This window comes from Vulpes lagopus, chromosome 10 (genome assembly GCF_018345385.1).
Source record: "Vulpes lagopus strain Blue_001 chromosome 10, ASM1834538v1, whole genome shotgun sequence".
Lineage (NCBI taxonomy): Eukaryota > Metazoa > Chordata > Mammalia > Carnivora > Canidae > Vulpes > Vulpes lagopus.
In genome coordinates this window covers 56,507,089-56,534,576 of record NC_054833.1, presented here as the reverse complement: position 1 = coordinate 56,534,576, position 27,488 = coordinate 56,507,089, and the positions used below count along the sequence as shown (strand labels likewise).

Sequence of the window (27,488 nt, the reverse complement as noted above, 5' to 3'; positions counted from 1 at the left end):
TGCGTGTTCCTGTGTGAGTAGAAGGAAAGCCTTTTGGATCCAGGTGGAGCCTGTGATCACAATCCTAAGGTTGGTTTTGTGGAAGAGCACAGCATACGTTCTGCAATGCTGCCTCTGAAACTTGAGCTGGTGCTGTGAGTCCCCCTGACTTTACCTGAGGAGCAGCTGGTGTTTCCTGGTTCAGGGATCCCCCGTTTGGTGGGATTTGATCCCATTGTCCTTTAGAGGAACACAGAAGCGATGATGGCTGGTGAAAACCATCCCCTTCATTCGGCAGAGAGACAGCATAAGACAGGCGGCCTGAGCTTCAGAGTGGTCAATACTTTTGACCACAAAACAGCTTCTCCAGGCAGCATTTTAACCACCCACAGATGGTGATGAGGCAGAGAGGACGTTGTCAGTAGCAACAGTCTTCACCTCTGAGCCTGGAAATAGTTGTGTCTTCCTTTGAGCTCCTAGCATCTTAGCACATGCCACCCATGAGCACTCCGCTCCCTGTGTTTCCTCTTATCCATTAATCTGTCAGAATGACCTGGATGGATTTCTTTTTATTCCATAAATTAAAATCGATGACTGTTCGGGGCACCTGGCTGGCTCAGTCTTTAGAGTGTGCAACTCTTAAACTCAGGGTTGTAAGTTCAGCCCCACGTTGGGCAGAAAGCTTACTTAAAACCAAAATCTTTAAAATCTATTTTTCATTACATATTTTGATGCTGAAATTGTCCCATGTTTAGTGAGTGGAAGCTCCTTCCAACTGGCCTCTGAGTCCGTCCCATGCCTTTGTGTTTGAGTGCTTCCTTAATTTTTGTTGCAGAAAGATGTTTCAGGCTCATCCACAGAGGCTTTCCCTAGCTCAAGGAAAAAGGTCTCAGGAAATGCAAGCCAAGAGCTGTCATCTTGCCAGTCTGAGCGGTTCACTGCCTGACTCTTGAACCCAGGAAACCCTCCCACTCCAGTGAGAGCCCCTGTAACAAGGCTCCTTGTTACTTCCTTGCTAAAGTAGAATTCCCAGAGGTATAGACCAGCTCTGTGTGGTAGAAGGAACTCCATGTCTTTGTTTTTTTCTTCTTCCCAAGGGAAGAACCTTCCATACGTGGCTTCTCAAAGCTCAGTAGAACGTATTAGAGGTTTATAGTGGAGTCATTGCTTGTGAGACTGCAGCTGGCACAGGGGCATTTGGGAGATGTTTGGGGGATGGAGTGCAGCGATTACTGTCTTAATTAGAGCATAGATTTGTCATCAGGAATGATGGACATTTTCTTATGGAATTCAAAAGTATTTCAGTCTCTAAAGACTGGCTAATGATTTTAAAAATTGTATGACAGCATTAATGAGCAAACTCCTTTACATTTTGTTTTCAGGGAAAGGAAGATGGTCCTAAGGAAGTCAGACCTTTAGATAGCAGGCAGAGAAGTAAGGCAGATGAAGAAGGTGCATCCTTAATGAATGGTCCTTCCTGCCAGACTCCAATCTCAGACACACCTGCAGATGGTAGCACCCCTGCAAGGCTTCCAGGTAAAGGCTCTGTGATCGTTACCTTCATCTCTTCTATCTTTTTTTTTTTATTTTTTTTTTATTTTTATTTTTTCATCTCTTCTATCTTAAATGCTCACAGACCTATCCCTGAGTGATGTATTGCACTGGCTAGTGACCATGGGCTCCTGGTTTCTCAGTTTTGCATCGGTGGTACTAATAACACTTTGAAAGTCCACTTCCCTTCACTTTGTCTGCTCTCCTCCCTTGTGATTCCCGAATTTACTGTGTCTTCTATGTGCCAAGCAGTCTGCTAGAGTGTGGGGGGTACAGCAGGGAACAACAGGCAGACACACACACACACACACACACACACACACACACACATATAGCTCCTGCCCTCATGGAGCTTGCAGTCTGGGAAGATGGAGACTAAGGTCACTGTAATCTGAGTAGGAATGCGACTCTGTCCAGGAGAGAGTGATGAGTGGGTGCTGGCACCTACTGGTGTCTAACTGGAATAGACAGTATCCACAGGAAGCCTCGTAAAGGTTGGGCTGCGAGGAACTTTAGCTGTGCTACCCTCCCCTGTGGGGAAGGGGTTTCTGGGCAACAGGAGCAAAAACCCCAGAGTGGGAAGCCCCCAGGCTAATACACGGGGAGTCCCATGGACAGGTGCATGGGGCTGGAGCCCTGGAGGGTATAGTGTCGCTCCACTGTGGGGGCCTGAGCTGTCTGCCTTGGGACGGCTGCGGCAAACTCAGAGCTGCATTTCAAGGTCAATGGAGGTGCCATGGGTTGAAGAGCCTCCTCTTGGGGCAACCACGGCGGCAGCATCTGTTCACCTGCCTGCTTCCTGACGGAGGCAGAGGTGAGCTCCTGGCATCCTGCCCCATCTGTGGGGCGTGCTCATCTGTGCAGTGCATGTAATTCCACCTTCCAGATAACAGGCCGGCTCTCCTGGTCAGTCCCGGTCCACATGTGGTTCACTCCTTCCTCAGGCGCTCACCGGGCACCTGCCGTGCTCCAGGTCCAGCTCTGGGTGCTTGTGGTGAGCATACACCTCAGGGGAGACAGACAGATAACCCATATCAGTGGTTTGATGTGTTACAGGTGAAAGTGGCCTGAGCCCCAGAGAGCAGACTTGGGGGCGCTCTGCATTTTCGTGGGGTGGTCGGGAAGGCCTCCTGGAGCAGGATGGTCTCTGTTGTCTAGCAGCATGTTTGTTTGCCTATTTGTACGTGTTCACAACCTGGCAAAATCCGAACATTTGATGTTTTATAACTCAGATGCTGAGAATACAGTCATGTTGTCTCAGGAGTCCATCGAGGAAAAGGCGGTTACTCCAAGTCCTGAGCAGGTGTTTGCTGAGTGTTCCCAGAAGAGGATTTTGGGATTACTAGCAGCCATGTTACCTCCCTTAAAGTTGGTAAGAGACAAATGGTATTTTCTTCTCTGGAAGAGGGGTGGTGGTATATGTGGAAAAATACATTTTTTTGGAAAGCCGTGTACTGAAACCACCTGTTAAGAACCATCTGTGTGTCCCTGAGAGCTGTATAGTTAGATGTAGTGTCACAGGATGATGCCGGAGAATGTTCACACGTGATTGTATGCAGCTGTTGGTGAAGACACCGCATAGTCCCTTTGGCAGCTGGCCAGCTATGAATAAGATGTGAACAGGCTCAGTGTTCATTTGTGGTTAACGTGGATTCCATGGTAAACAGGCATCTCTCCCTCTCTCGGCAGGACCCCACAGTCCCCGTGATAGACCTGGAGCACGTCCTCCCACTCATGTTTCAGGTTGTCATCTCAAACGTAGGCCACCTGAATGAGACCTACCACCTCACGCTGGGTCTTCTTGGCCAGCTCATCACCCGCCTTTTACCAGCGGAGGTGGATGCTGCGGTGGTGAAAGTCCTCTCCGCCAAGCATACCTTGTTTGCAGCAGGGGACAGTTCTGTGGTGCCAGATGGCTGGAAGACCACCCACCTGCTCTTTAGCCTGGGAGCCGTGTGTCTGGACAGGTAGCCCCCCACACTCCGCCCTTTAGGTCCATGATTTGGCTGTGGATTGAATCCAGGGTGCTGGTGTCTAGGCATCTCTGGTGAGATTAGGATGAGATTTAGTAGAAAAGGTGTCAACTGACATTAAAATTGTACTTAAAACTCACATCTGGGCACTATCTGCTGGTTAAACTTTCTGATGGTGTATATTCTGGTGGGTTTTTTTCCTGGCAGCAATAAGTACAGGCTTTGGGGTTCAAGAAAATAGGTCTATCTTTGTTATAAAGCAACATAATCACAATATCAAATATGGAAAATGGAGGAAAAAATCACCCAGCTGCACCATCTTTTTTTCTTTTCTTTTTTCTTTTCTTTTCTTTCTTTTCTTTTCTTTTCTTTTCTTTCTTTTCTTTTCTTTTCTTTTCTTTTCTTTTCTTTTCTTTTCTCTTCTTTTCTTTTCTTTTCTTTTCTTTTCTTTTCTTTTCTTTTTTACTATTTGAGAGAGCAGGAGTGTTTGAATAGGGAGTACGGTGGCAAAGCGATATCAGACGTCCCACTGAGCACAGAGCCTGTCCTAGGGCTTGATCCCATGATCCCAAGATCATAACCTGAGCCAAAATCAAGAGTCAGATGTTCAGCCCACCAGGCATCCGCCAGACATCCCCCACAAGTGCCATCTTAATGCACCTGGTGCTGTGTTAATATATTTCCTCCTTAGGTTTTATCTGTGTGTAAATGTGATTGTGCACAAGTGCACATGGGTGTGTGACTTTTTACAGAGATTTTTTTAAAAAAATCTAACCGTATATTGAGTGTATAGGTGACAGAGGCTTTGTTCTGAAGTTCTTGAACCATTGGGTGAGTGGCTGTTGGGCACGCTCTGAGTGGAGTTTTGAGCCGTGCCCTGCCACCTAACGGAGTGCTTGCCTTCCAGCCGGGTGGGCTTGGACTGGGCATGCTCCATGGCAGAGATCCTGCGGTCCCTCAACAGTGCCCCACTGTGGCGTGACGTCATCGCCGCCTTCACAGACCACTGTATCAGGCAGCTGCCTTTCCAGCTGAAGCACACCAACATCTTCACCCTGCTTGTGCTGGTCGGCTTCCCACAGGTATAGCACTGCAAGGCCCAGCGTACCTTCCCGTCCTTGTTGCATACAGCAGGCTCTCTATAGCATATATTTTTGGGAGTTTCTTTCCTTCAGTTACATGATTTGCATTTACGGTATTGGTATACTTTCAGGATTATGGGATGGTTTGTTCAACTGCATTTTTAACATTTTAGCTATTTGACTCATTTTATTAGCCAGTACTTTAAATAATAGGTAATGAATCTATTAAATTACAGAGAACTTCTGAGTATGGTTGTTTCTCACTTGGCATTCATCTTGATCTCATTTTAATCCTCATGTCTCACAATTGGTTGGAACAGAGAGGGCTGTGAAAACATGGCTTCATCCTGTGGGCATGTAAACCACATCTGTACGGGGGGGTGGGGTGCTGGACTCAAGAGAGCCCATCCTGGAGCCCCTATAGAAGCTGTGGCACAAACAGAGGATGGGCTTGTGTCCCGTTATGGGTCCGTCCCTGTGTCTGCTGCCTTCTGAGTTGCCTTCTTGGTCTCTGTCACATTCTAGGTCCTCTGCGTGGGGACCCGCTGTGTGTATGTGGATCATGCCAATGAGCCACATAATGTCATCATCTTGAAGCACTTCACGGAGAAGAACAGGGCTGTGATCGTTGATGTCAAAACCCGGAAAAGGAAAACAGGTCCCAAGCCTAATTATTTTTTCTTAGAAGGGAGCTGTCAAATGACTGCATACCCTGAAGTCAGTGAAGATAACTGTGGTTCTTGCTTAAGTTATAACTCCCTGAGCTGCTTTTTCCTCATCTGTGAAGTGATATGGTTAAATGAGGGTAGATTGGAAAGGTCTTGCCATGCCATCATTTTGTATACACAGCTTTGGAGTTCTGGTTTAGGGTCTGAACGTCTAATACTGTCATTGGCTGATGATTTGTTTTCTAGGGTAATTTAAACATATCGTGGAATCAGAAGCTACATGAATGTAAAATAACTGAATAATTGTGTTGACGTTTGTATCCCTTTCCATTTTGCTTGATAAGTAGAACAGTGAAAATATAAGACCTTTGACTTAATTTGCCGAACATGAAACACTTGGAGTATGTCAGTGTATGTGCGTAGTTCTGCTTCTGAAACATTCAGCTTCAGCATTAGCATTGTCTGTGCTACTTTTGTGTGTGGTGTGAGGTAAAGACCAGGGTTCTTGTTCTTTTCCTTTTTCTTTTTTGCATATTAACTTCCAGTTGTTTCAGGACCACTTGTTGAACAAACTAGTTCTCCACTGAATTATCCTGGCATCTCTGTTGGACTGAGAGAAGTAAGGCAGATGAAGTGTGTGTCTATTTAGGGTTCTGTTACACACCATTATCTCAAATACTGCATTCTCTCAACTGTTGTATATTTATACTAAATCTTTTTTTTTTTAAAGATTTTATTTATTTATTTATTTATTTATTTATTCATTCATATTCATTCATTCATTCATTCACGAGAGACACACAGAGGCAGAGATACAGGCAAGGGGAGAAGCAGGCTCCCTGAGGGGAACCCAATGCGGGACTTGATCCCAGGACCCCAGGATCACAACTTGAGTTGAAGGCAGATGCCTAACCGATTCAGCCCCCCAGGCACCTGAGTTTATTGTTTAATTTACAAATATTTGGGGGATATTCCAGATATCTTTGTGTTACTGATTTCAAGTTTAATTCCCTTGGGGTCAAAGAACATACTTTGAATTATTTTAGTCCTGTTACAATTATTGAAACTTGTTTTATGGTCCAGAATTTGATCTGTTTTGAGTAAGGTTCCATATGCACTTGAAGAGATTCATATGGCAGCCGGGGTGGCTCAGCGGTTTAGCACCGCCTGCAGCCCAGGGTGTGATCCTGGAGACCCGGGATAGAGTCCCACGTCGGGCTCCCTGCATGGAGCCTGCTTCTCCCTCTGCCTGTGTCTCTGCCTTTCTCTCTCTCTCTGTGTGTCTCTCATGAATAAATAAAAAATCCTTAATAAAAAAAAAAAAAGAGATTCATATACTGGGTTGTTGGCTGTAGATGTCATTCAGGTCAAATCAGTGGATAGTGTTGTCTTCCATGCTCTTACTGGTTTTCTGTCTGTCCTAATGATTACTGAGAGAGGAGTGTTGAGGACTCTAACCATAACTGTTTCTCAACTCAGTACAAAATATATCCTTTTTATGTCTGATAATATTCCTTGGCTGAAATTGACTTTACTATTTATGTAGCTTCTCTAGCATTTGTTTTATTACTGACATTCATGTGGTGTGTATGCTCACTGTGACCTGTCTGTGTCTGTCTGTCTGTCTGTCTATCTATCTATCTATCTATTTAAAAGGTTTTATTTATTTATCCATGAGAGACACAGAGAGAGAGAGAGAGAGGGAGAAGCAGGCTCCATGCAGGGAGCCCAACGCAGGACTCGATCCCGGGTCTCCGGGATCATGCCCCGAAGTTGGTGCTAAACCGCTGAGCCACCCAGGCTGCCCTGTCTTTCCATTTAAAGTGGATTTCTTGGGCACGCTCCTGCGTGTGCCTCGGGGCATAGTGAGTGAGCTCTGCTGAGTGGAGTTTTGAGCCGTGCCCTGCCACCTAACGGAGCGCTTGCCTTCCAGCCGGGAGGGCTGGGACTACCTTCAAATAATATTCTACCTCTTAACATGTAGTGAGGAAGCATGGATTTTGTATTTCTAACCCCCATTCCTTGGTGCTGTAATTGTCACACATTTTACTTCTATACATTATAAACCTCAGAATAAAACATTATTTTTGCTTTAAAAAGTCAGATATTTTGGAGCACCTGGGTGGCACAGTTAGTAAAACATCCAACACTTGGTTTCAGCTCAGGTAGTGGGATTGAGCCCCACACTGGGACGAGTCTGCTTAAGATTCTCTCTCTCTCCATCTTCCTCTGTGCCCTGCCCCCAGCTTGTTCACATGCACACACATTTTCTCTCTCAAATAAATAAATACATCTTTTAGAAAAAGAATTCTCATTTAAATGAATAAAAAAATAAAAGGTACTTTAAGAAAGATTTTAAAATGAAAAAACAGTATATTTTATATTTACTTACTGACATATTTATCATTTCTGGTACATTTCATTCCTTTGTGTAAACTCAGGTATCTACCTGGTATCATTCTTCAAGCTGAAAAACCTCCCTTAACATTTCTTGTATCACAGGTCTGCTGCTACAGAACTTTTGATTTGTCCTACCAAATATTTATATTTATTTTGATTTTATCTTCGAAAGATAATTTTGTTGCATATGAAATTCTAGGCCAAGAGTTTTTCTTTGAATACTTAAAAGGTTTTGATCCATTTACTTGTGGCATACCTAGTTTCTACCACAAGGTTTGCTCTCATTCTCTGTTACTCTTCAAATGTGTCTCTTTTCCTTGGGTACTTTAAAGATTTTTTTTCTTAGTCATTGTTTTTTAGCATTTTAATTAGGATATACCTGGACGTGATTTTATTTGTTTCTTCTTGGGGGCTTATTGATCTGTAGATTTACAGTTTCTATTAAATTCAGAAAATTTTGAACTATTATGTCTTCAAAATAGTTCTTTTTTTTTAAGATTTTATATATTTATTACTGAGAGACACAGAAAGAGAGGCAGAGACACAGGCAGAGGGAGAAGCAGGCTCCCTATGGGGAGCCCGGTGTGGGACTCCATTGAGGGAATCTGGGATCAGGCCCTGAGCCAAAGGCAGAAGCTCAACCACTGAGCCACCCAGGCGTCCCTGTCTTCAAATAGTTTTGTCCTCCCTCTCCCCCTCAAAGAAACATCTACTTTCACTGGGGGAAAGACAATAGTCCCAGCTCTGTGAGCTCCAAGAATTGTTCATCCTACTGCTTTCCTAGAACTAGGTGGTTTCTTGCCACATGTTTGTGCGGGTCATACTCAGCCAAGAGGAAGCTTCTGTGGCTTTGCACAGAGGTCCCCCAAACCCTCTCTCTATCTGTGCGTCTCCCTTCTTTGTGATCATCTGCCCCATAAATTCTTGCTGCCTTGACTTCCCTGAAAGCTCACCTTTTTATCATCAGTTCACTGAGACCTATAGGACTCTGCTTAGCTTTCTGGTCCCTGTTCTAGAGCCTGGAAATGTCTCCTGAAAGCCAGGTGGTGGGAGGGCTGCTCTGGTTTATGTCTCTTCTATCAGGGATCATAGTCCTGTACTACTTTTTGCCTCGTGTCTGCAAACCATTGTTTCTTATATATTTTTTAATGCTCTGATTGTTTAGGATAGGAGAATCTATCCAGTCTGTCTTAGTTTTGTTTGGAAGTAGAAGTCCCACCTCCATGCTCTATTAAGAAGTCCCTTTAACACTTGGAGACAGCCTGTTTGTGCACAGTAGTAGGCATGTAAATTGTCTCTCTTGGTGGCCCAGTGCCATTTCTGTGCTCACCTGCAAGCCAGCCTTGAATGTAATGGCTGGGTTTGAAGCCAGGGCAATTTGTATTTTGGGACCTGCAGTTCTTGCTTTGGTAAGGCACGTTACTGGGGAAGAGCCTTAGCTGCAGGAAGCATTCACTGTACTTTCATGCCTTTCTCTTCCTGCCTGACATCACCCTCCAGTGAAGGACTACCAGCTGGTCCAGAAAGGACAGGAATGCAGCAGCTCTCAGGCCCAGCTGAGCCAGTACTCCCAGCACTTTGCTTTTATCGCCAGTCACCTTCTGCAGACCAGTATGGACAGCCAATGTCCCGAGGCAGTAGAAGCAACATGGGTCCTGTCTCTGGCCCTGAAAGGACTGTATAAAACACTAAAGGTAATGGTGACTTTCCAGTTGCTAGTGAATTGCTGTGATTTAGTGTCTGTGGGGCATTTACTGCAAGGAAGTGCCATCTAATTTCGGTGGGTGGTTAGCCAAAGAATCATGATTATTTTTGGGAATGCTTGGGGTCTTGCACAAGGATAATTTTAGGGAGGAAACAGAATTTTCCCAGTATCAGTTCTTTGTATTTTTTTTAGTACTGTTTCATGGAACCAAGTATTTGCCTGATGGGCATGGCACCATGGCAGATGGGCAGAAACTGGAGAGAATAGTTTCCCACTTCCCTTGGGGCCATCATAGGGCAAGGAGAAGAGAGCCAGGGGACCAGCCTCCCGTGGAACCCGTAGCCATAGGCTTGGTGGTTGGGGTGGAAGGAGCAGATACGTCAGGAGCCAGGGGTGGGAGGTAGCTGGTGTCAGACAAGAAGCCCCTGCTTGTGGGAACGTGGGTCTTCTGGTACCTGAGGGGCCTGACAAAGGAAGGGATCACCTTTAGGAGGATCTTCCCCTCAGAAGTTGCCATGAGAGAAGAGTTTAATTTTAATAGCCTGTGGGTCCCTGGATTTGGGCAGAACTGCCCAGGTTGCCACAGAAGGGCTTGGCAACACAAAGTCAGCATGGATGGGGTCTGGCTCTGGCCCAGCTCTGAGCACGTGTTGAGGGCTCTGAGGCTCTGCAGCTGCTATTTGTTGCCTCCACGGCATTTATCACAACCTGCTTTGTTTTAGTTAGTTTGTTTAAGATCTTATTTATTAGAGAGAGAGAGGGAGAGGCAGAGGGAGAAGCAGACTCCCCATTGAGCAGGGAGCCCAATGCGGGTCTCGATCCCAGGACCCTGAGATCATGACCTGAGCTGAAGGCAGATGCTCAACCGATTGAGCCACCCAGGCACCCCTTGTTTTAGTTGTTTGATTATGGTAGGAAAGAGAAAATAAATGCCCTGAGGGCACAAACTATTTCTTTGAATCTGTTTTGATACATATTTGTTGAGCAACAAGAGCCAAGTGGAGCTGTGTGGCACTGACCTCAAGAGAAGGTGGGCTGACAGTCTAACCTGCCAGGGACACAGCACGGGCCCTGCAAGGTGGTGACACGTGAAGTGGTGGATGAGGAGTCTGGGCAGAGCGACATGTGCAGGGAGAGTGGTTGTCAGCAGCAGGAGGATACCCCCAGGCCTTCAGGACAGAGAGCAGGGGAGCAGGCAGGGGGTCTGCAGCACACCGTCTGCCATGAGTCGGAATTTAGGCTTTGGTCCAAAGAACACAGGGAAGCCTTTGGGAAGGCAGAGCCTGGAGGGAGCTGCTGGTGCAGGATGCTGACGGGGACGTACTGAGCAGATGGACTCAGGTGAGGGCTGAGGCTCGCCGTTTCATCCTCCTGCCAACTCTGGGATTTCTGCATGCCGTGACCTGGGCCACTCAATGGGACTGGGCTCCTCCCATCCGGCTTGTGCTACTTCCCTTGAGGCAGCGGCAGGTGGTGTCCCTTGTGTTTGGCAGGCTCACAGTTTTGAAGAGACCCACACCACCTTCCTTCAGACGGATTTGCTGAAGCTGCTGGTGAAAAAGTGCAGCAAAGGGACTGGTTTCAGTAAAACGTGGCTCCTCCGGGATCTGGAGGTAAGCGGTGGGTGTGGGTCCTGCTGCTGCACTGCCTGCTGCTGGTGGGTAGGTCCCTGCGTGGACTGAGTAGTGGGGTGGCCATGGCCAGCACTGCCCTGTGCATGCCATGCTGTGCAGTCCCAGAGCCGAGCCTAGATTTGTGTTCCGTCTTGGAAACAGGGATTCCGACCCCTGCCCTCCCTGTCAGGGGAGAATGAATCTGATGTTTGTTTAGAGAACACCAGAGGGGAAGTATGTTACGGACGCGCACGGCCACTCATGGCGCCACAGTGATGAAGTGTGTCCTTGAATTATCATTTCCCTTTGTCCCTAACTCTGAATTTATCCTCGGTCATGTTTATTTTATGAAGGATTTAAGTCAATAATTTTTACCTTCTCACAGTTCCTCCTGGACCTCAGATTTTTCTCTGTGGCATTACTGAGGTTCTGTGTGGTTCTGTGCACTGAGGGGCAGCCGCAGGTCCAAGAAAGACTGCTGTGCGGGCGGAGGTCCACCAGCCGCGCTCCGTCACACACAGGCTGAGTGCCAAGAGCCTGCACTCTGGCGCCACGAGAAGGTTTGCTTAGGTCTCAGGAAACTGCTGAAGTGTTATAATGCAAAACCTGGAGAGCATCAGAGGAAACATTTTAAAACGAAATTTTTTTATGACTCAAGTAATAGAACCACAGTGCAGAAAATTTGAAATCTGGAAAAGAAAGGAAAACTTCAAATTCTGCCCCACAAACACAGCCTTTGTTAATATTTTATGTATTGCCTTATTCTGGTTGTTTCCATCTGCGTCCCTGTCACACGCATAGACGCAGGTTAAACAGTGCGTGGCACTGAGACGCAGTGAGCGCGTGCGGTGGCCACTTCCCTGAATCACCAGGGTAATGGCTGCAAGTGAAACATGAGGGTGGATTTCAGCTTCATTGACCATAGCACGTTTTACATAATTCCTAAAAGGTGAGTTACTGGCTAGGTCAGAGGCAGGAGATATTGTCATAGTTCCTTATATTTCATTAACAAAGTGCGTTCTAAAAGTGAGCCCAATTGACGTTGTCAGCAGCAAAGTTAGTAAACAATCCCTCGTGGTTTCAGTAGGTATTTTTTTGATTTCAGGTAAATTGAACATGTTTTGTTTTGTTTTTATTAATTTTACATTGTCTTGGGAATTGCTGTATCTTTTACAAAGTTAGGGCAAATATTTTGTACCATCTGAGGGTTAGAGATCTGCATGACGTCCTCACTCATGGCACCACCACACCCCTGCCCTGCCTGTTTCCCATCTGCAGATCCTGTCCATCATGCTGTACTCCTCCAAGAAGGAGAGCCACACCTCGGCTGAGCACACAGCCCTGGAGCAAGATGAGAGAGGAGACCAAGAGGAGGAGGTGGATGGCACAGTCAGCAGCCCTGGTGAGCCAGACCAAAAGAAGCTAGACCCTCTGGAGAGCCTGGACGAGCCCACCAGAATATGTTTCTTGGTGAGTTCTGGGGCTGAGGTGTGGACGGAGAGGGAACTCCGAGGGATGGATTCTTTGCTCCCTTTGTGTGAAAATGCCTCAGTCTGACGTGCTGAGAGGTCACTTCCTGAAGACTCAGTCTGAATCGTGCAGAATTGATCCAGAAGAAAGAAGCTCTTGCAACAGTAGTTTTTAGGCTTTTTGGGTCTAAAAGCTTTAAATATCTGTCCCGTGAAGTAAGCACATGCAGTTTTGCTGATACTTTGCAGCCCTTCCAGGCATGGTGTCCCCTCGTGGCTTCTGAGTTGCATTTTCTTATTTATGTTCCCTGGGGATACGCTCTTCCCTGCACATTCCGTGACTGCTGGGAGAGTCAGAGAGTGTGGGGTGGGGATGGGAAAAGCAAGTATAGTTACTCAGAAACCAGAAGGAAGCACCTCTTTGGACTCAGGTGCCAGTTGTCAAAGTTTAGTACATGGCATCTGCAAAGCAGCGAGCAGTGGGCGCATTGCGGTGGGTGGCAGCTGTTGCACGTGATGGCCTCGTATTTCCATGCTTTACGTTTTCCTGTGAGTATTTCTAGTAGCAGAGCAGATCCTACAGTCCAAGTTTTAGAGCTTATAACTTTATTTGCTTTAAGTGACCACATGATACTCAGTAATTATAGCCCGTGGTAACTTTGGAAAACCGTTTTACCCGTTTTGAGTTCAGAGGATAAGGATGCCCTGAAGCAGTTTTTTGGTTTGTTTTTTTTTTTTTAAGATTTTTTATTTATCCATGAGAGACACAGAGAGAGAGAGAGAGAGAGAGAGAGAGAGGCAGAGACACAGGCAGAGGGAGAGGCAGGCCCCATGCAGGGAGCCCGGTGTGGGACTCAATTCCGGGACTCCAGGATCACGCCCTGGGCCGAAGACAGGTGCCAAACTGCTGAGCCACCCAGGTGTTCCACCTGTAGCAGTTTTAAATCATCTCTCGTGCTTCCTCCCATGGCCTTCAGATGGCACACGATGCGCTCAATGCTCCTCTGCACATCCTCCGGGCCATCTACGAGCTGCAGATGAAAAGGACGGATTCTTTCTTCCTGGAGGTTCAGAAGAGGTGAGGGAGCCGCGGTGCAGCTGACACGGGGATGGAAGGACACAGAGGGCAGGGCCGTGATGGCTTCCTGCCAGCAAGCTGTGGGCCACATCCCCTGCGAGGCCAACATGTGGAACTGGTTCATGGCTTCGTGAAGTGCCGTGGAAGCCCACCCCGCCGTGTTGGCTGCGTCGTCTCTGTGCTATGCTGTGTGTCCCTCCTGGGTGCAGGCTGATGCCAGGCTCCCTGCATTGTTGCCCCGGGCAGGGTGCTGTGTGTTTACCCCTGCACGGTGTTTCCATGGGTTTTCCCTAAGGCTTATTGTAAAGTTAGTAATGTGCCTTTCTCTTGGTCAGGAAGCTTGGAACTGCTGCTTGGGCTCTGCTCCCAAATGCGTGTGGAACTTTACCTGTCTGCAACAATTTCCCCTCTGTCCTGTCACATCCTACTTTTGACTTCTTATTCTTACATTCAATTCCAATTTAGTTTTTCTTTTGTGTTATTTTATATTTCTATTTTCTTGTGTTTCTTAAATGTTGCCTCAAGTCCTCTACAAAATGAGACAGGGTCCAGTCTAAGCTGCTGTAACTAAGCAACCCACAGATATGGGGTCCAGGAAGATAGAACTGGTTTTCCCTCTCGTGGCATCCAGGGTGGGTAGGCGGATGTGCCCCGTGCAGTGGTCCTGTGCCCCAGGGGTATTGCTCTCCTGTGCGTCATCACATGGCTCACCTATACCCACCTGCATTCCAGCCCAGAGGAAGGGGGGGGAGGTAGAAGGGTTCACCCCCCACCCAGCTGCTTGAGGGTAGGCTCCTCCTGTGGCAAGAACCTACTGGCATTACCCTGGGTAGTTGAAGAGGGGCTGAGGACCCTGTCACAGCTGGGCGGTTGTGTGTCTTGCTAAAAGTTCTGGGGACTTTGTTTCCAAGATAAGGGAGCATGGATCCTGAGGGATGGTTCATGTCTCCTGCCAGCAGGATGTATAAGGACATCTGCATGTGAGAGGCAGTGAGTGCCTGAGTCTAGATGGCGGAACGTGGGGGCAGTGCTGTGATTGCAGAATACCAGGAGAGCAGCTCTGACTGCTGCGGCCTGAACTCCTGGTGTCCTGTGTGTATGAACCCAGCCCTGTGCCCTTCTCTCCAGGTTTGATGGGGATGAGCTCACCACAGACGAGAGGATTCGCACCCTGGCTCAGAGATGGCAGCCCAGTAGGGGCCTGAGACTGGAGGAACAGAGCACCAAAGCCGTGGATACAGACATGATCATCTTACCGTGTTTGGTACGTTGCCTCTGCCTTTGGTGTCTGCCCCTGCCTTGCCTGGTGGTGAGGGCGCAGGCCATGGTAACGGGGGTCTTTGGGTTTGCAGTCCCGGCCTGCCCGCTGTGACCAGGCCACGGCCGAATCCAACCCTGTGACCCAGAAGCTGATCTCCAGCACCGAGAGTGAATTGCAGCATAGCTACGCCAAACAGCGGCGCAGCAAGAGCACCGCCCTCCTGCACAAGGAGCTGAATGGCAAGAGCAAGCGGGCCATCCGGGAGTACCTGTTCCGCGTAAACGAGGCAACAGCTGTCCTGTATGCCCGCCATGTGCTGGCATCCTTGCTCGCCGAGTGGCCGGGGCACGTACCGGTGAGCGAGGACACCCTGGACCTCAGCGGCCCTGCCCACATGACCTACATCTTGGACATGTTCATGCAGCTGGAGGAGAAGCACCAGTGGGAGAAGGTGATTGTGAAGCAGGCTGGGCTAGGCCCTCGCCCTCTCTGCTCACCCTCTGCCCCCACTCCCCACACTTGAACAGGTCCCCCTGGTGAGGACCCTCCTGGAGGGAGGTGACCCGTGTGGCTGTGTGACAGCTGTGGTGCAGCAGATGTGGGGTCGGGGGCAGGGGGCTCATGGCTGGGCTCTTGCAAGTGCTGGCCCAGAGCTGAGTTCATAGCCTGATGCAGACTAGATGTGTGGAGAGAACCTTCCATCGCTGTCCCATGGAGCCTGGCTTTGCACCCTTCCTAGCCCATCACTTGTCATACCATGCCAAGCCCAAGCCACGGAGTGAGTTATGGCTGAGGGCCTATTCCCATGGTCCAGGAAGCCACCAGGGCCGTCTGCCCCAGGGCACTTGCACCTGTTGTATTGTAAGCTGTCGGAGGCCCCCAGCCTCTGGAAGGCAAGTGTGGTCCGTAGTCTAACCCCGCACTCCAGGTCTCAGCGTCTAGGCCTCTGGTTTTGGTCTCATTCTTAATGTCAAATCTTCAGTGTCGTCTTTGAGAGCAGTCTCAGGGCTAGCGAGGCTTCCTGGGGTGAACACACCCAGAGGGGCCACGTAGAACCACACGGCCTGGTCTGGGCGGGGGACTCCATGGGCACCACCTCCAGCTGAGCTGGGAAGTTTTGTCAGCACCTTCCCAGCTTCTGAGCACAGAAAACCTGTATCACATCACTGCCACCCCATCATCCCCCTCGTCGTGGCAGCAACACATGCCACACGCCCTCCCCCTGTCTCACACGGGCTCAAGCATGGCCTACGGGAAGGTTCCTCAGGAAGTGAGCGTTCCTTGTCTTCCCTGACTTGCCCATCTCAGAACCCAGAGACTCGGTGTCTCAGTCCCTGAGTGGAGATCGCAGTCCCTGGGGTCCTGGCAGCAGCGCCTCTCATTGGAGGTGCCGGAGAGCAGCATGGCCTCCCCCGGAGTCCCCACTTCCACATGATGCAGCATGTGTGCCCTTGGACTGTGATTATTTCTCTGTGCATCCCCGTGCTTGGCTCAGGACTCTTACGGACCCGGGCCCCCCTCTGAGCGGCTCTGTTGGTTCCCTCAGAGCTCCCACAGAGTGTTTCCAGGAGGCACAGAGTGTCCTGGTCCCCAGTGAGGGGCGACTGAGGGAGCTGGCCCAGAGGTGGGGCCAGGGCCCAGGGTGAAGCCAGCCCCTCTGGATGGGCCTTGGGTTGAAATGGACGCCTCTTCCTTCCTGCCTCTTGTCCCCCAGATCCTGCGGAAGGTGCTTCAGGGCTGCCGAGGGAGCATGCTGGGGACCATGGCCCTGGCCGCCTGCCAGTTCATGGAGGAGCCGGGGATGGAGGTGCAAGTGAGAGAGTCAAAGCACCCGTATAACAACAACACCAGCTTTGAGGTATGGCCTGCACACGTGGCTGGCAGACCCGACCGTGAGGGTCGCCAGGGATTCATCATCGTCCACAGTGGCCGTTCCCCTCAGGCAGCCCTGGCCGAGAAGGGGCTCCCATAGTGTGAGCTGCAGTCTGCCTCCCCAGCCCCGTCTTCCGACCCTGTTTTCATAGGAAACAAGGGCCTCTGGGCCAGGGGGAGGTCACTTTTCCTGCAGCAGTGTCCTTGCAGGGAACCCTTGGCACCTTCAACAGGGAGACTGAGTGTGGGCCCGGGAACCTGGCTGGCTGCACCTCGGGGTCCCCTGCCCTCCGTCTCATGGCCAGTGCGTTCCCCGTCCCCCTTCACTTACAGGATGCGGCCAGAGACAGACCATCAGGATTGACAGTGTTCTTGTGTCCCCTCCCCAGGATAAAGTTCACATCCCTGGTGCAATCTACCTCTCGATCAAATTTGACTCGCAGTGTAGCACAGAGGAGGGCTGTGACGAGCTAGCCATGTCCAGCAGTAGCGACTTCCAGCAGGATCGACACACTTTCAGTGGGTCTCAGCAGAAATGGAAGGATTTTGAGCTTCCAGGTAGTAAAGGAGCACTCGGTCTTCTGGGCTCTTAGTATCAGTACCAAGGAGAGGGGTGTTGTGGGGGGTCACACAGGGTCAGCCCTTTTCATCAGGAGCACGTCACTTGCATTCCCTGTTGCTGCAGTGTCCTGAGCTGTTTCTGTTTCTTTGTGACCCAGGGGATACTCTATACTACCGCTTCACCTCTGACATGAGCAACACGGAGTGGGGTTACAAGTTCACTGTGACAGCCGGACACCTGGGCCGATTCCAGACAGGTTTGTGCTCTGTTCTCTCCTTTGTGTGGCCTTCGCGCCAGGGACCCTCCATGTGTGCAGGTGCTGCAGTGTCCCTGGTCTTAGCGTCACAGCAGGTGCTTTCCTCCGAGACTTGCACTCATATCCTGCACACATAAACATAAATGGATACAAGAGCCACCTGTTCCCCGGGGTCCTACGGACACGCTTTTTCTCTTAGGATTCGCAGGGCACAGGGATCCCTGGGTGGCTCAGTGGTTTAGCTGCCTGCCTTTGGCCCAGGGTGCAATCCTGGAGTCCCGGGATCAAGTCCCACGTCGGGCTTCTGGCATGGAGCCTGCTTCTCCCTCTGCCTGTGTCTCTGCCTCTCTCTCTCTCTTTCTCTCTGTGTGTGTATCATGAATAAATAAATAAAATCTTTAAAAAAAAAAAAAAAAGAAAGAAAAGAATTTGCAGGGCATTTTGCAAAAAGGGAAAACTGAAAATGGTGTTTCTGTGTTGCTTTTATAAAAGGCATAATTTTAGGCAAAATTTAAATGATCATGGTTGTTTTATTATATTTTTATATTTATTAAAACTTAAGCAGCTAGTATTTTAAAAATAACTGTGTTTTGTGGGTGTGGGCCAGGCTTCGAGATTTTGAAGCAGATGTTGTCAGAAGAAAGAGTTGTGCCACACCTCCCACTGGCCAAAATTTGGGAGTGGCTGGTGGGGGTGGCTTGTCGCCAGACTGGTCATCAGCGATTGAAAGCCATCCACCTGCTTCTGAGGATTGTGCAATGCTGCACCCACAGGTGAGCCGATGTGCATGGGTCCTTTGCGGGGAGTTTGCACCGTAAGCCCCTCCTCCCACACTGGGACTTGCGTTTCTCTCTCAGTGGAGTCTGATGAAAAGACATTTCTAATTTTAATATCTTGCAGTTCATCAGTCTTTTCTCTTACATTGTAGTGCTTTTGTTGTGTTGTGTTTAGGAAATTTTTGCCGTTTTCCATCTTGGGGTCATGAAGATATTTCCTGAGTTCTTGAAGCTTAATTGCTTTTTCTTTCACATCCCTGCCCCTCCCCATCTGTTCCTCACCCCAGCCCCTCCTCCTCTCCTCGCCCCCAGCCCCTACCAACCACCCGTGTCTATGAGTTTGTTTATCTGGTTGGTTCTGGTTTCCACATATATGTGAGGTCACAGGGTTTGTCTTTCTCTGGTTTATTCCACTGAGCACAATGCCCTCATGGTCCATCGGTATCACAAATGGCAGGGTCTCCTACACTCAGATGTTCACAGTACATTGTTGAAACAAACGGAGTGCCCATCAGTGCAAGAGTGGATAACACAAATGTGGTGCATGTACATACCCACGGGAGAGTTACTTGTGCTCCCATGGGCACGGCAAGATCTCTGGGTTTTGATTTGCATATCCTTGATGATGAGACATGTACAGCATCTGTCTTTCCGTGAGTCTGTTGGTCATCTACATGTCTTCTGTGACAAGATGTCTGCTCAGGTCCTGTGTGGCCATTTTTCAATTAGGTTATTTGGGTTCTTTTGAAATTGAGTTGTACAAATTCCTTGTATATTTTGGATATTAACTCCTCGCCTGGTTTGTGGTTTATGTAGCTCCTCCATTCCATAGGCTGCCTTTTCATGTGTCGCTGGTCTCCTTTGCTGGGCAGCTTTTTTGTTTGATATGGTCCCACTTTTTTATTACTGCTTTCAGTGTCAAATTCAGAAAATCATTGCCAAGACCAACATCAAGGAGCTTACTCCTTATGTTTTCTTGTAGGTGTTGTACAGCTGGAGTCCTCACATTCAACTCTTTAGTCTGCTTTGAGTTGGTTTTGTGTGTGGTGTAAGAGACGGGGGCCAGCCTCGTGCTTGTGCATGTGGCTGTCCCATGTTTCCAACACATTTGTTGACAAGACTGTCCTTTCCTCATGGCACATTTTTGGCACTTTTGTCAAATATTAATTGTATATGCTTGGGTTATTTCTTAGCTCTCTGTCCTGTACATCAGTCTTTATGCCTGTTTTTATTTCAATACCATCCTATTCTGATTACTATTGCTCTGTATTATGGTTTAAGATCAGTAAGTGCAATGCCTCCAGCTTCGTTCTTTTTCAATATTGATTTGTTTATTCAAGGTCTTCTGTAGTTTGATATGAATTTAGGATTGTTTTTCCTATTTTTGTGGAAATGCCATTGAGATTTTGATAGGGGCTGCATGGAATCTGTACATTGCTTTGGGCAGCATGAACATTTTAACAGTATTCCTGGGGTCCTGGAACACAAATTGTCCCCTACACTTATTTGTGTCTTCAGTTTCTTTCATCAATGTTTACAGTGTTCGTTGTACAAATTGTTTACCTCCTGTGTTGAAATTTATTTCTAAGTATTTTATTCTTTTTTATCTTACTGTAAATTGGTTTGTTTCCTTGCTTTCTCTTTCTGATGGCTCGTTAGTGTATAGAAATGCAACTGATGTTCTGTATTGATTTTGTGTCCTGTAACTTTACTGAGTTTAGTAGTTTTAACAGTGTTTCTGTGGCATCTTTGGTGTTTTCTGTATAGAATGTCGTCTGCAAACAGACAGTTGCACATGTTCTTTCCAATGTAGATACCTTTTGTTTCTCTTTCTGGTTCGATTGCTCTGGTTAGAGCCTCTGGGACTTTGTATTGTTCCTAATGCACGTGTTGTTGTCTGTGCATGACATACGCACACACCTCTTCACCTGATGGGATTTTGTTTGATTCTTGAGAAGACTGAGTCCCCTGCTCCACCGCCATTATGTGTCAGCTCCTCTGCAGGCCTCCACTGCTCGGGTCTGATGATGTTCCACAGGTTTCTGTGGAGAGGCCCACACAACATTCCGTGAGTTATTTCTAGGTAGTTAATGGTTTTGATGCCATTGCAGTTAATGTTTTAGAATTCTTTTCTTTTTTTTTTTAGAATTTTTATTTTTGTTTTTGCTCATATATAATTAAGTTTTGTGTATTTCCTTTGTGTGCAATGACCATGCTCTGTTTGTTGACTCTAAGAGGGTTTGTATAGAATGTTCAGAGCACAATCCTGTTGTCTCAAACCCCACAAATCATAACGGGTTTTAGATTTTCCTCTTGGTCCTTGGAAACCTTTTTTTTTTTTTTTTTTGGCCTGTTTGCACGAGCCAGGGTCTCCCATAGAGTGTTGAGTAGATGTGGGGATTAAAGACATTGTTCTTCATCGTAGACAGCAGTGTTGGCAGCTGTGCCACATGCGTTGTCCACACTCGCACCCTGGCCTGTCAGGGGTCAGTCTTTCTCTCTAGCATTTCTTTTCTTAATAGAGAATGTGAGCTGGGGGTGGGGTGGGGTGGGGTGGGGGGCAGAGGAGAGAGAGTGTTAAGCAGACGCCTAGCACAGAGTCCAATGTTGGAAGGGGGGGCGCTTGACGTCATGACCTCAAGATCATGAGCTGAGCCGAAATCAAGAATCAGATGCTTAAATGACTGGGCCCCCCAGGCACTCTCCCCCCAGCATTTTTAAGACACACAGACACAGGGTGCCAGTCAGTGGAGTGATGATGTCTGAGTAACAGGTCGTCTTCAGGGATAGGATGGGGCCATAAGCAAGTCAGGGGGCGCCATCTGTGTGTGTGCAGGCTGGCAGGAGGAGGGAGAGAGCCAGTGGGGTGGCTGTTGGTGCTGCCATGTCCTGCAGTGAGAACTGTCTGGTTGAGTGATGGATTGGAAACTGTCATCAGGCGCTGGGCCCTTCCTGGCTGCATTGTAGGTGCACTCCTGCTACATGCAGACCTTCCTCAGCCCCTGGGGTGGGCAGATAGACGGACGGACGGACAGATGGACGGATGGAAGCGGGGTGGGCTGCACAGTTGCATCGACCTTGCTCCCTGAGCACTTTCCTACAGCTGTTGAGCTGTCCCTTTGCATCAGGCCAGGTTTTCCCATTGCTATGCTTTAGGAAGACTGGCTTCTCCAGGAGGAAGGGATTGGCTCCGAGAGTAGGTATACAAAAGGTCACACACCACATAAAAGGCAAAATTTAAGGTGATACATGCATAAAGTCGTGTAGCGAGGCCCAGGGTATTATTCGCATCGTAACTTTTCTTCTCTGAAGGGTGTTGAAGTGGAATTAAAAGCACGTTCTGAGGGATCCCTGGGTGGCGCAGTGGTTTGGCACCTGCCTTTGGCCCAGGGCACGATCCTGGAGACCCAGGATCGAATCCCACATCAGGCTCCCGGTGCATGGAGCCTGCTTCTCCCTCTGCCTATGTCTCTGCCTCTCTCTCTCTCTCTCTCTCTGTGACTATCATAAATAATAAAATAAAAAATAAAATAAAATAAAATAAAATAAATTAAAAAAAAAAGGAACGTTGTACCCCGTAAAAAAAAAAAAAAAAAAAAAAAAAAAAAAGCACGTTCTGAGCCGAACGTGTCAGCGAGTCTCAGCAGAGACCCAGGGAATGGTGAAGGGCTCTGGCCCAGGCAACCTCTTTAGCACATTTCTTGAGTTTGTGAGCCTAAGATTGTGATAACGGTTGTCACTGCCATGTGAATGTCTTGTGGTCTGATTGTTGAGGCAGTGAGCATTGCAGAAAGTCTAGGAAATCGACTGGGACAAGCGCGGAGAATGTGTTGGGTGGATTGTGTTTATCACGGTCACAGCACTGTGTGTACAGCTGGGTTTTCATTTTTTAGTGTTATTTTGTATGTGTAGTTTTATGTGTTGCTTTTTTCCCCGTTAACATTATTCTCAGGATTTTCCCACCATCAGTGGAATCTCTTCACAGCAACCGTTGAGATGGTTTCTGTGCCTGCTGCAGGGTCCCTGCTTCCTGGAGCCCCCGTGGGGGTTCTGCTCCTTTCCTCTCTGCTGCTAGTGAATATTTTTAGCTATTTTGGGGGAAGGTCATGACTTTACTAGATGTGGGGGGAACCCATCCCTGGCGTCTGTCTCACGTCTGGCCCCGCTCCCCACAGTGACCTCTGTGACCTTGCGCTGCTAAAGCCCCTGTGGCAGCTCTTCACCCACATGGAGTACAGCCTGTTCGAGGACGTGACCTCACCCGGCATCCTCCTCCCCCTGCACCGTGCCCTCACTGAGCTCTTCTTCGTCACCGAGAACCGTGCCCAGGTGAGGTCTCCGCGGGTGCCACCTCTGCCACCCGGCTGGGCAGGTGTGGCCTGCAGCCCCAGATCCCCGCTCTGCCCGACCCCCAGGGACGCTGCCTACTTGGTCAGGCCTAAAGCCCATGGGGGAAGAACTGCCTTGGCTCAGTCCTTACCGGGAGTGTGTTCTAGAAAATGAAATGAGGGGCTCTTCTGGTTCTTCCTCCCCGATCATAGGCGGCTCACTAAATGTGAGACATGAGAGGCCTTTCAGAGTTCTCTGGCTTACCCCCCGGTGTCCACATGAGGAAGGAGCCCCTACCAGGTCCCCCCGTGCATGAGTCAGGGCAGAGTCCCCAGAACCAGGCCTCTGGCTCCTCCTGGTCCAGCGCCTTCTACAGCCCTCGAGTGAGGTGCCTGGCATCACCAGGCGAGACTGTGTGCTTTTGGGTTGGTGTCCCCTGGGTGCTGCTCGCTGCCTCTGCCCCTGTGCCCCTCCCCAGGAGCTCGGCTTGCTGCAGGAGTATCTGCTGGCCTTGACCACGGACGACCACCTTCTCCGCTGCGCGGCACAGGTACTGTCTCTCCGCCAGAGCTGGCCATCACCACGTCCCCGGGGTCTGCATGGGGCTCTGTCCCCACTCGGTTGCCTCCTGGTGTCCGAGAGCACTTGGCCCATTTATCAGCATTGTTCATGTGGGGTCGTGGCTTGGAGGATGCTAGCAAGGATTGGTGTCTTTGAAACCGAAACAACCAGTGCCTTAAATTAACAGCGTGCTGAGGTTCCCTCAGGGTTCGGGGTCAGGTTCCCCTGGTAGAACTCCCTACCGTCTGGTCCCACTCTGCTGAGTTACTGAGCATCCTAAAAAGCTTTTGCTTATGTGTGTTTTACGTATTGATCATATGCCGCTAGACGTTAAACTAGACTTTAAGTTTAGAAATTAAAACTGAAACATTCATTAGTTCATTGTAAGAAATAGTGTACTCATTCCATGTTAATAGTAACATTCTGTGAGAAAACAACTATATTTTTCAAAATAAAATCGTTCCTGAGGAGGGTGGTGGACGTTCCATCCATCCTGGCAGAAGGCCTCCAACTGGCGCCTTGCCATTGTCCCGGCGCGCACAGACCTCTGGGAATGTCCCCACATGCTTGAGAGCGTGCAGGTGGCAAGGGCAGAATCAGGTCTCAGCATCGCTGTGACGGTTGCCACCACACAGACACCCCTTGACTGTGAGAGAGCTTGTGGTCCCACTCTCCTGGGCACCTGTGGGGACACTGAGGCTCCAACAGGAGTTTGCCCAGGGTCACGCGGGAGCAGGCCCATCTGGCCCGGGGGGAGGTTCTGGGTGCCTGCTTGGAAGCAGGAATCCGCATCAACTAGGAGGTCCTGAGCCCCGTGGGCAGAGGAAGGTCTCTCTCCTCCCCACAGTGCCCCCGACCCCTCGTTTCAGGGCTCAGGATGCGCAGCCAGAGTTTGAGGTTCAACCATATGGCACGGGGAGCCTGTGCCACACGAGCCTGTTGGCCCCTCCCACCCACCTGGCCCCTGGCCGGCCTCCGGCCCTCACTCTGACCCCCAGCCTGTCCGTGGTGCTGGACGTGCTCTGCCTGTCTCCCTGCCGCCCTCTGCTCCTGCCGTGCTGGGCTGGTCCTCCAGGCCCACTGAGGCCCCAGCGTTGCCCTCCCCCCTCGGAGCAGTGATAATATTTCCACCCTATGTTCACAGAGAGAGAATTTGTCTCTGTCTCTGGGCTGCTCCTCTGGGTGAGGGGAACCACTTGGGGCTCGTGTTTGCCTTGCTCCCCAGACATGAGTGCTCCGCTGAGGGTCCTGTCCAGGCCACACCTCATGAATGAGCAGACACGTGGTTCTTGATGTTGGCAGTGACCCTTTGTCCCTCCACAGGCCCTGCAGAACGTCGCTGCTATCAGCCTGGCCATCAACTACCCAAACAAGGCGACCCGCCTCTGGAACGTTGAGTGTTAGCCCTGGAACGGCGCACATGCAACTAGCTGCTCAGCCCCAGGACTTGAGAGCAGACATCTGAACTCCTTCAGGAAGAGGCTGTGGCGTCCGTGCCTGGCTTCCCCTCAGTTCCCACTTGTACTCCACCTCCAAGAATGCACCGCATCACCATCTAGCCTCCTGCAGACGGCACAGCGCATGAGGACGGCCAGCCAGACAGAGCCCTTGAGAAAGGAGACCTACCTTCGCCAGGGTTGGTTCCAGTGGAAGCCACAGCCCAGAAGGATCTGAAAGAAGCCTGTGTGGATGGGGTTGTACGTCCATGAGCTGGAGCTGCTGGCCCTGCCCTCACGTCAGCACAGTCTGCCCAGAGCTGCCTTCTCGCCAGGACCTCAGCAGCCCCTGCTTGGCCTGGGAGCTCTTCTGCGCTTTCTTGAGACTGGGCATCCAGACCAAAGCTGCTGCGAGCTTGTCCTGGCCTCCCCCTGGTCCCCAAGCATGCACCTGGCTGTCGCGCAATGTCCTCGGTGAGATTGAGAACCCGTGGACATGCCAGCAGGCCGCCCACGTGCATTGCTCACACACCGGCTCCCAGCATGCCTACATTTAGCTGTTTTAACATATTTCAATTTCCACCTGATGTTTTTAGAACAACTGTACGACTGCCTTGTGAGGCTTCAAGGGGCGCCCAAAGGAATGGTCATTCAGAGGACACACGGTTCATGTGAAAGCTTCTATACATAAAGACTTGAAGTGTTATCCGATGAGAACTTATTTTAGAAGTGAAAAAAAAAAAACAAAAAACACACAAAAAATATATGATTTTATTTCTTCTCCATGGTCATAGTCACACACCGCATCGCCTCTGGGAGTGCTTGCTTATTTGGCTGTGACGAGGCAGTAACTGCATTAGTTCTAGTGAATGCTGTTTCCCATTCTCCTAATGATCGCAGAATGATCACTCTCTTTCCAAAGCCGTGTTTCGGGGAGCGAGGTGGGCCATGGCCGCGCCTTAGTGGCACTTGGCGTGGATAGCACCTGAGCCAGCAGCCAGTGCAGGATGGCGTCTGGGCCCGGGGAAGGCCTCTTGTAGCCAGGACCACGCTGAGCAGGTTAGCACCACCATGGCCTCCAAAACTCCCTTTGCAGGGTCTGGGTGGGAAGGCTTTCCTGTGGAAGTGCTTTCTGGGTCAGGAGTCTGAGGGGCGGCCCCCTAGCCCTGGAGTTTGGCTCCCAGCCCACCTGTCCTGTGAGGGGCCCAGGGGAGGAGCAGAGGGCAGGCCCTGAAACGCTGTGCAGAGGCCCGAGGCCTGGGCCCGTGGTGTTGGGTGCTTTCACCCTGCTGTACCCCTGGGAAAGCCCCATGTTCTCTGGGGGCCCCGGCTCCAACACAGGGGGCCTGGGAGACGAGACAGTACATTCCCCACCTGGCCTCCTGCCGTCCGCGCTCATGACCAGGCTGGCTGACCGAGCCAAGACAGGTGGGCAGCAGGGTCACAGCTCTCAGGGCGTCACTACCGCCTTTGCCCGCTGTCTTCCTGTCAGGAGGCTGAATTATAGAGAGGCCGGCCTCCACGGAGCTGCTCTCTGCTCTCACCCCTGTCCTTCTGGCCACTCTGGCCCCACTTTGCTCAGAGCCCCCCAGCTTCCGCTTTGCTCAGCTGCCGCTCTACCCTGCACCCCACCTCCACCTCTGCTCCCTGCATCCGCGGGCCCACAGTGTCTAGAGCAGTGGACGCCAAGACTGGTCGAGGCCAAGCCGCCAGGTAGGAGACAGCGGTGTCGTGGAAACATGTGCCTGATAAAGCGATTCTGACCCCAATCCTGTATATTGTAACATGGACACTGCTCCCAGTGGGAGGGGTGACTTATTTTCATCATCGTTTTTAATTTGTTTTCTTACGGGTTTACGATTTTGAATTTTTCTTATTTGTTTGAAAGAAAGAATTTTGATTATATCAAGCTGAGCACGTTCAGCCTGTAAAAAAGATGTTAAGTTGTGGGTAAAATATACAAATGAAGAGAAATATATTGTACAAATTCTATATATAAAAATGCAACTGTGTGTGTGTTTTTTTACCCCTCCTTTCCTGTCCTGTTCCTCTGCCTCTGTGAGGACCCTACTTGGAGCATCTGCAAGGCCCAGAAGGATGGAATTGCTGGAATCTCTGGGCCTCGGGGTAGGCGGGACCAGAAGGGTCTTAGCTCCAGGCGGCAGCTCCTCTACAAGGCTGAGCCAGGACTGGTGCCACACGGCAAAGTCCATGCTCACCTCTGCGTCACGCCTGTACAGCGGCTTCTTGGAGGTTTGCACCCATGCTGGTGTCCGCGGGTCAGCCCCTCCAGCCAGTCACACCCTCTCCACCCCCCACGCCCCCCACCCAGTGCCTCGCACAGCTCTCAGGGCTGCCGTGCTCCTACCTCTCAGTGCGGGACTGACATCTGCCTGTCTTTGGGTCTTGGCTTCCTCATCCTTCTGGCTCCCTGGGTCTCTGCTGTGCAGTGCACGGCTGTCCCCTCTTGGCCACCTTCCTGGACCTGAAGGCTGGCTTGGGTGAGTTAGGAGAGACATTTAGGGGGAGCTGGCCATCTCTGACCATCAAGACACCTTGCCTCCAGCTGGGAGCATCCAACACATCACCCCAGAGCATAGGACAGCCTTCCAGGGACTGGGGGCAGCGGCTGAGACCCAGACTCCACCCTCACCATCTCTCAGGCCAGGATGAGTCTCCGTGGCATCCCTCTGCACGCTTCTTACTCACCGAGTCCCTCTGCCCCGAGTACTCGGACCAGAGGCCATCTGAGCCGTGTGCTGTGGGGGATGGAGAGCAGGAGTACAAGGGGAGCGAGAGGACATGGGGAGCGGGAGGACTGGAGAGCAGGAGGACATGGGGAGCGGGAGGACATGGGAGTGGGAGCATGGAGAGTGGGAGGACTGGAGAGAAGGAGAACAGGGAGCAGGAGGACTCA

General features: G+C 50.0%; 1 protein-coding gene across 3 annotated transcripts in view; it reads left to right on the top strand.

The window, feature by feature from the left end:
* Window positions 1-26,573, top strand: part of ZZEF1 (zinc finger ZZ-type and EF-hand domain containing 1) — a 101,392-nt gene extending 74,819 nt beyond the window's left edge. For all 3 annotated transcript variants that reach the window (XM_041770433.1, XM_041770432.1, XM_041770434.1), the window contains 18 exons: window positions 1,362-1,515; window positions 2,763-2,902; window positions 3,220-3,497; window positions 4,411-4,585; window positions 5,111-5,243; window positions 9,154-9,347; window positions 10,852-10,971; window positions 12,250-12,441; window positions 13,418-13,518; window positions 14,647-14,782; window positions 14,871-15,230; window positions 16,494-16,637; window positions 17,041-17,209; window positions 17,371-17,469; window positions 18,077-18,242; window positions 22,421-22,574; window positions 23,053-23,124; window positions 24,459-26,573. In XM_041770433.1, the coding sequence (XP_041626367.1) occupies window positions 1,362-1,515; window positions 2,763-2,902; window positions 3,220-3,497; window positions 4,411-4,585; window positions 5,111-5,243; window positions 9,154-9,347; window positions 10,852-10,971; window positions 12,250-12,441; window positions 13,418-13,518; window positions 14,647-14,782; window positions 14,871-15,230; window positions 16,494-16,637; window positions 17,041-17,209; window positions 17,371-17,469; window positions 18,077-18,242; window positions 22,421-22,574; window positions 23,053-23,124; window positions 24,459-24,539 (2,868 nt within the window). In that variant the 3' untranslated portion in view covers window positions 24,540-26,573. The remainder of the gene's footprint in view (window positions 1-1,361; window positions 1,516-2,762; window positions 2,903-3,219; window positions 3,498-4,410; window positions 4,586-5,110; window positions 5,244-9,153; window positions 9,348-10,851; window positions 10,972-12,249; window positions 12,442-13,417; window positions 13,519-14,646; window positions 14,783-14,870; window positions 15,231-16,493; window positions 16,638-17,040; window positions 17,210-17,370; window positions 17,470-18,076; window positions 18,243-22,420; window positions 22,575-23,052; window positions 23,125-24,458) is intronic.
* The last annotated feature ends 915 nt before the right edge of the window (window positions 26,574-27,488 follow it).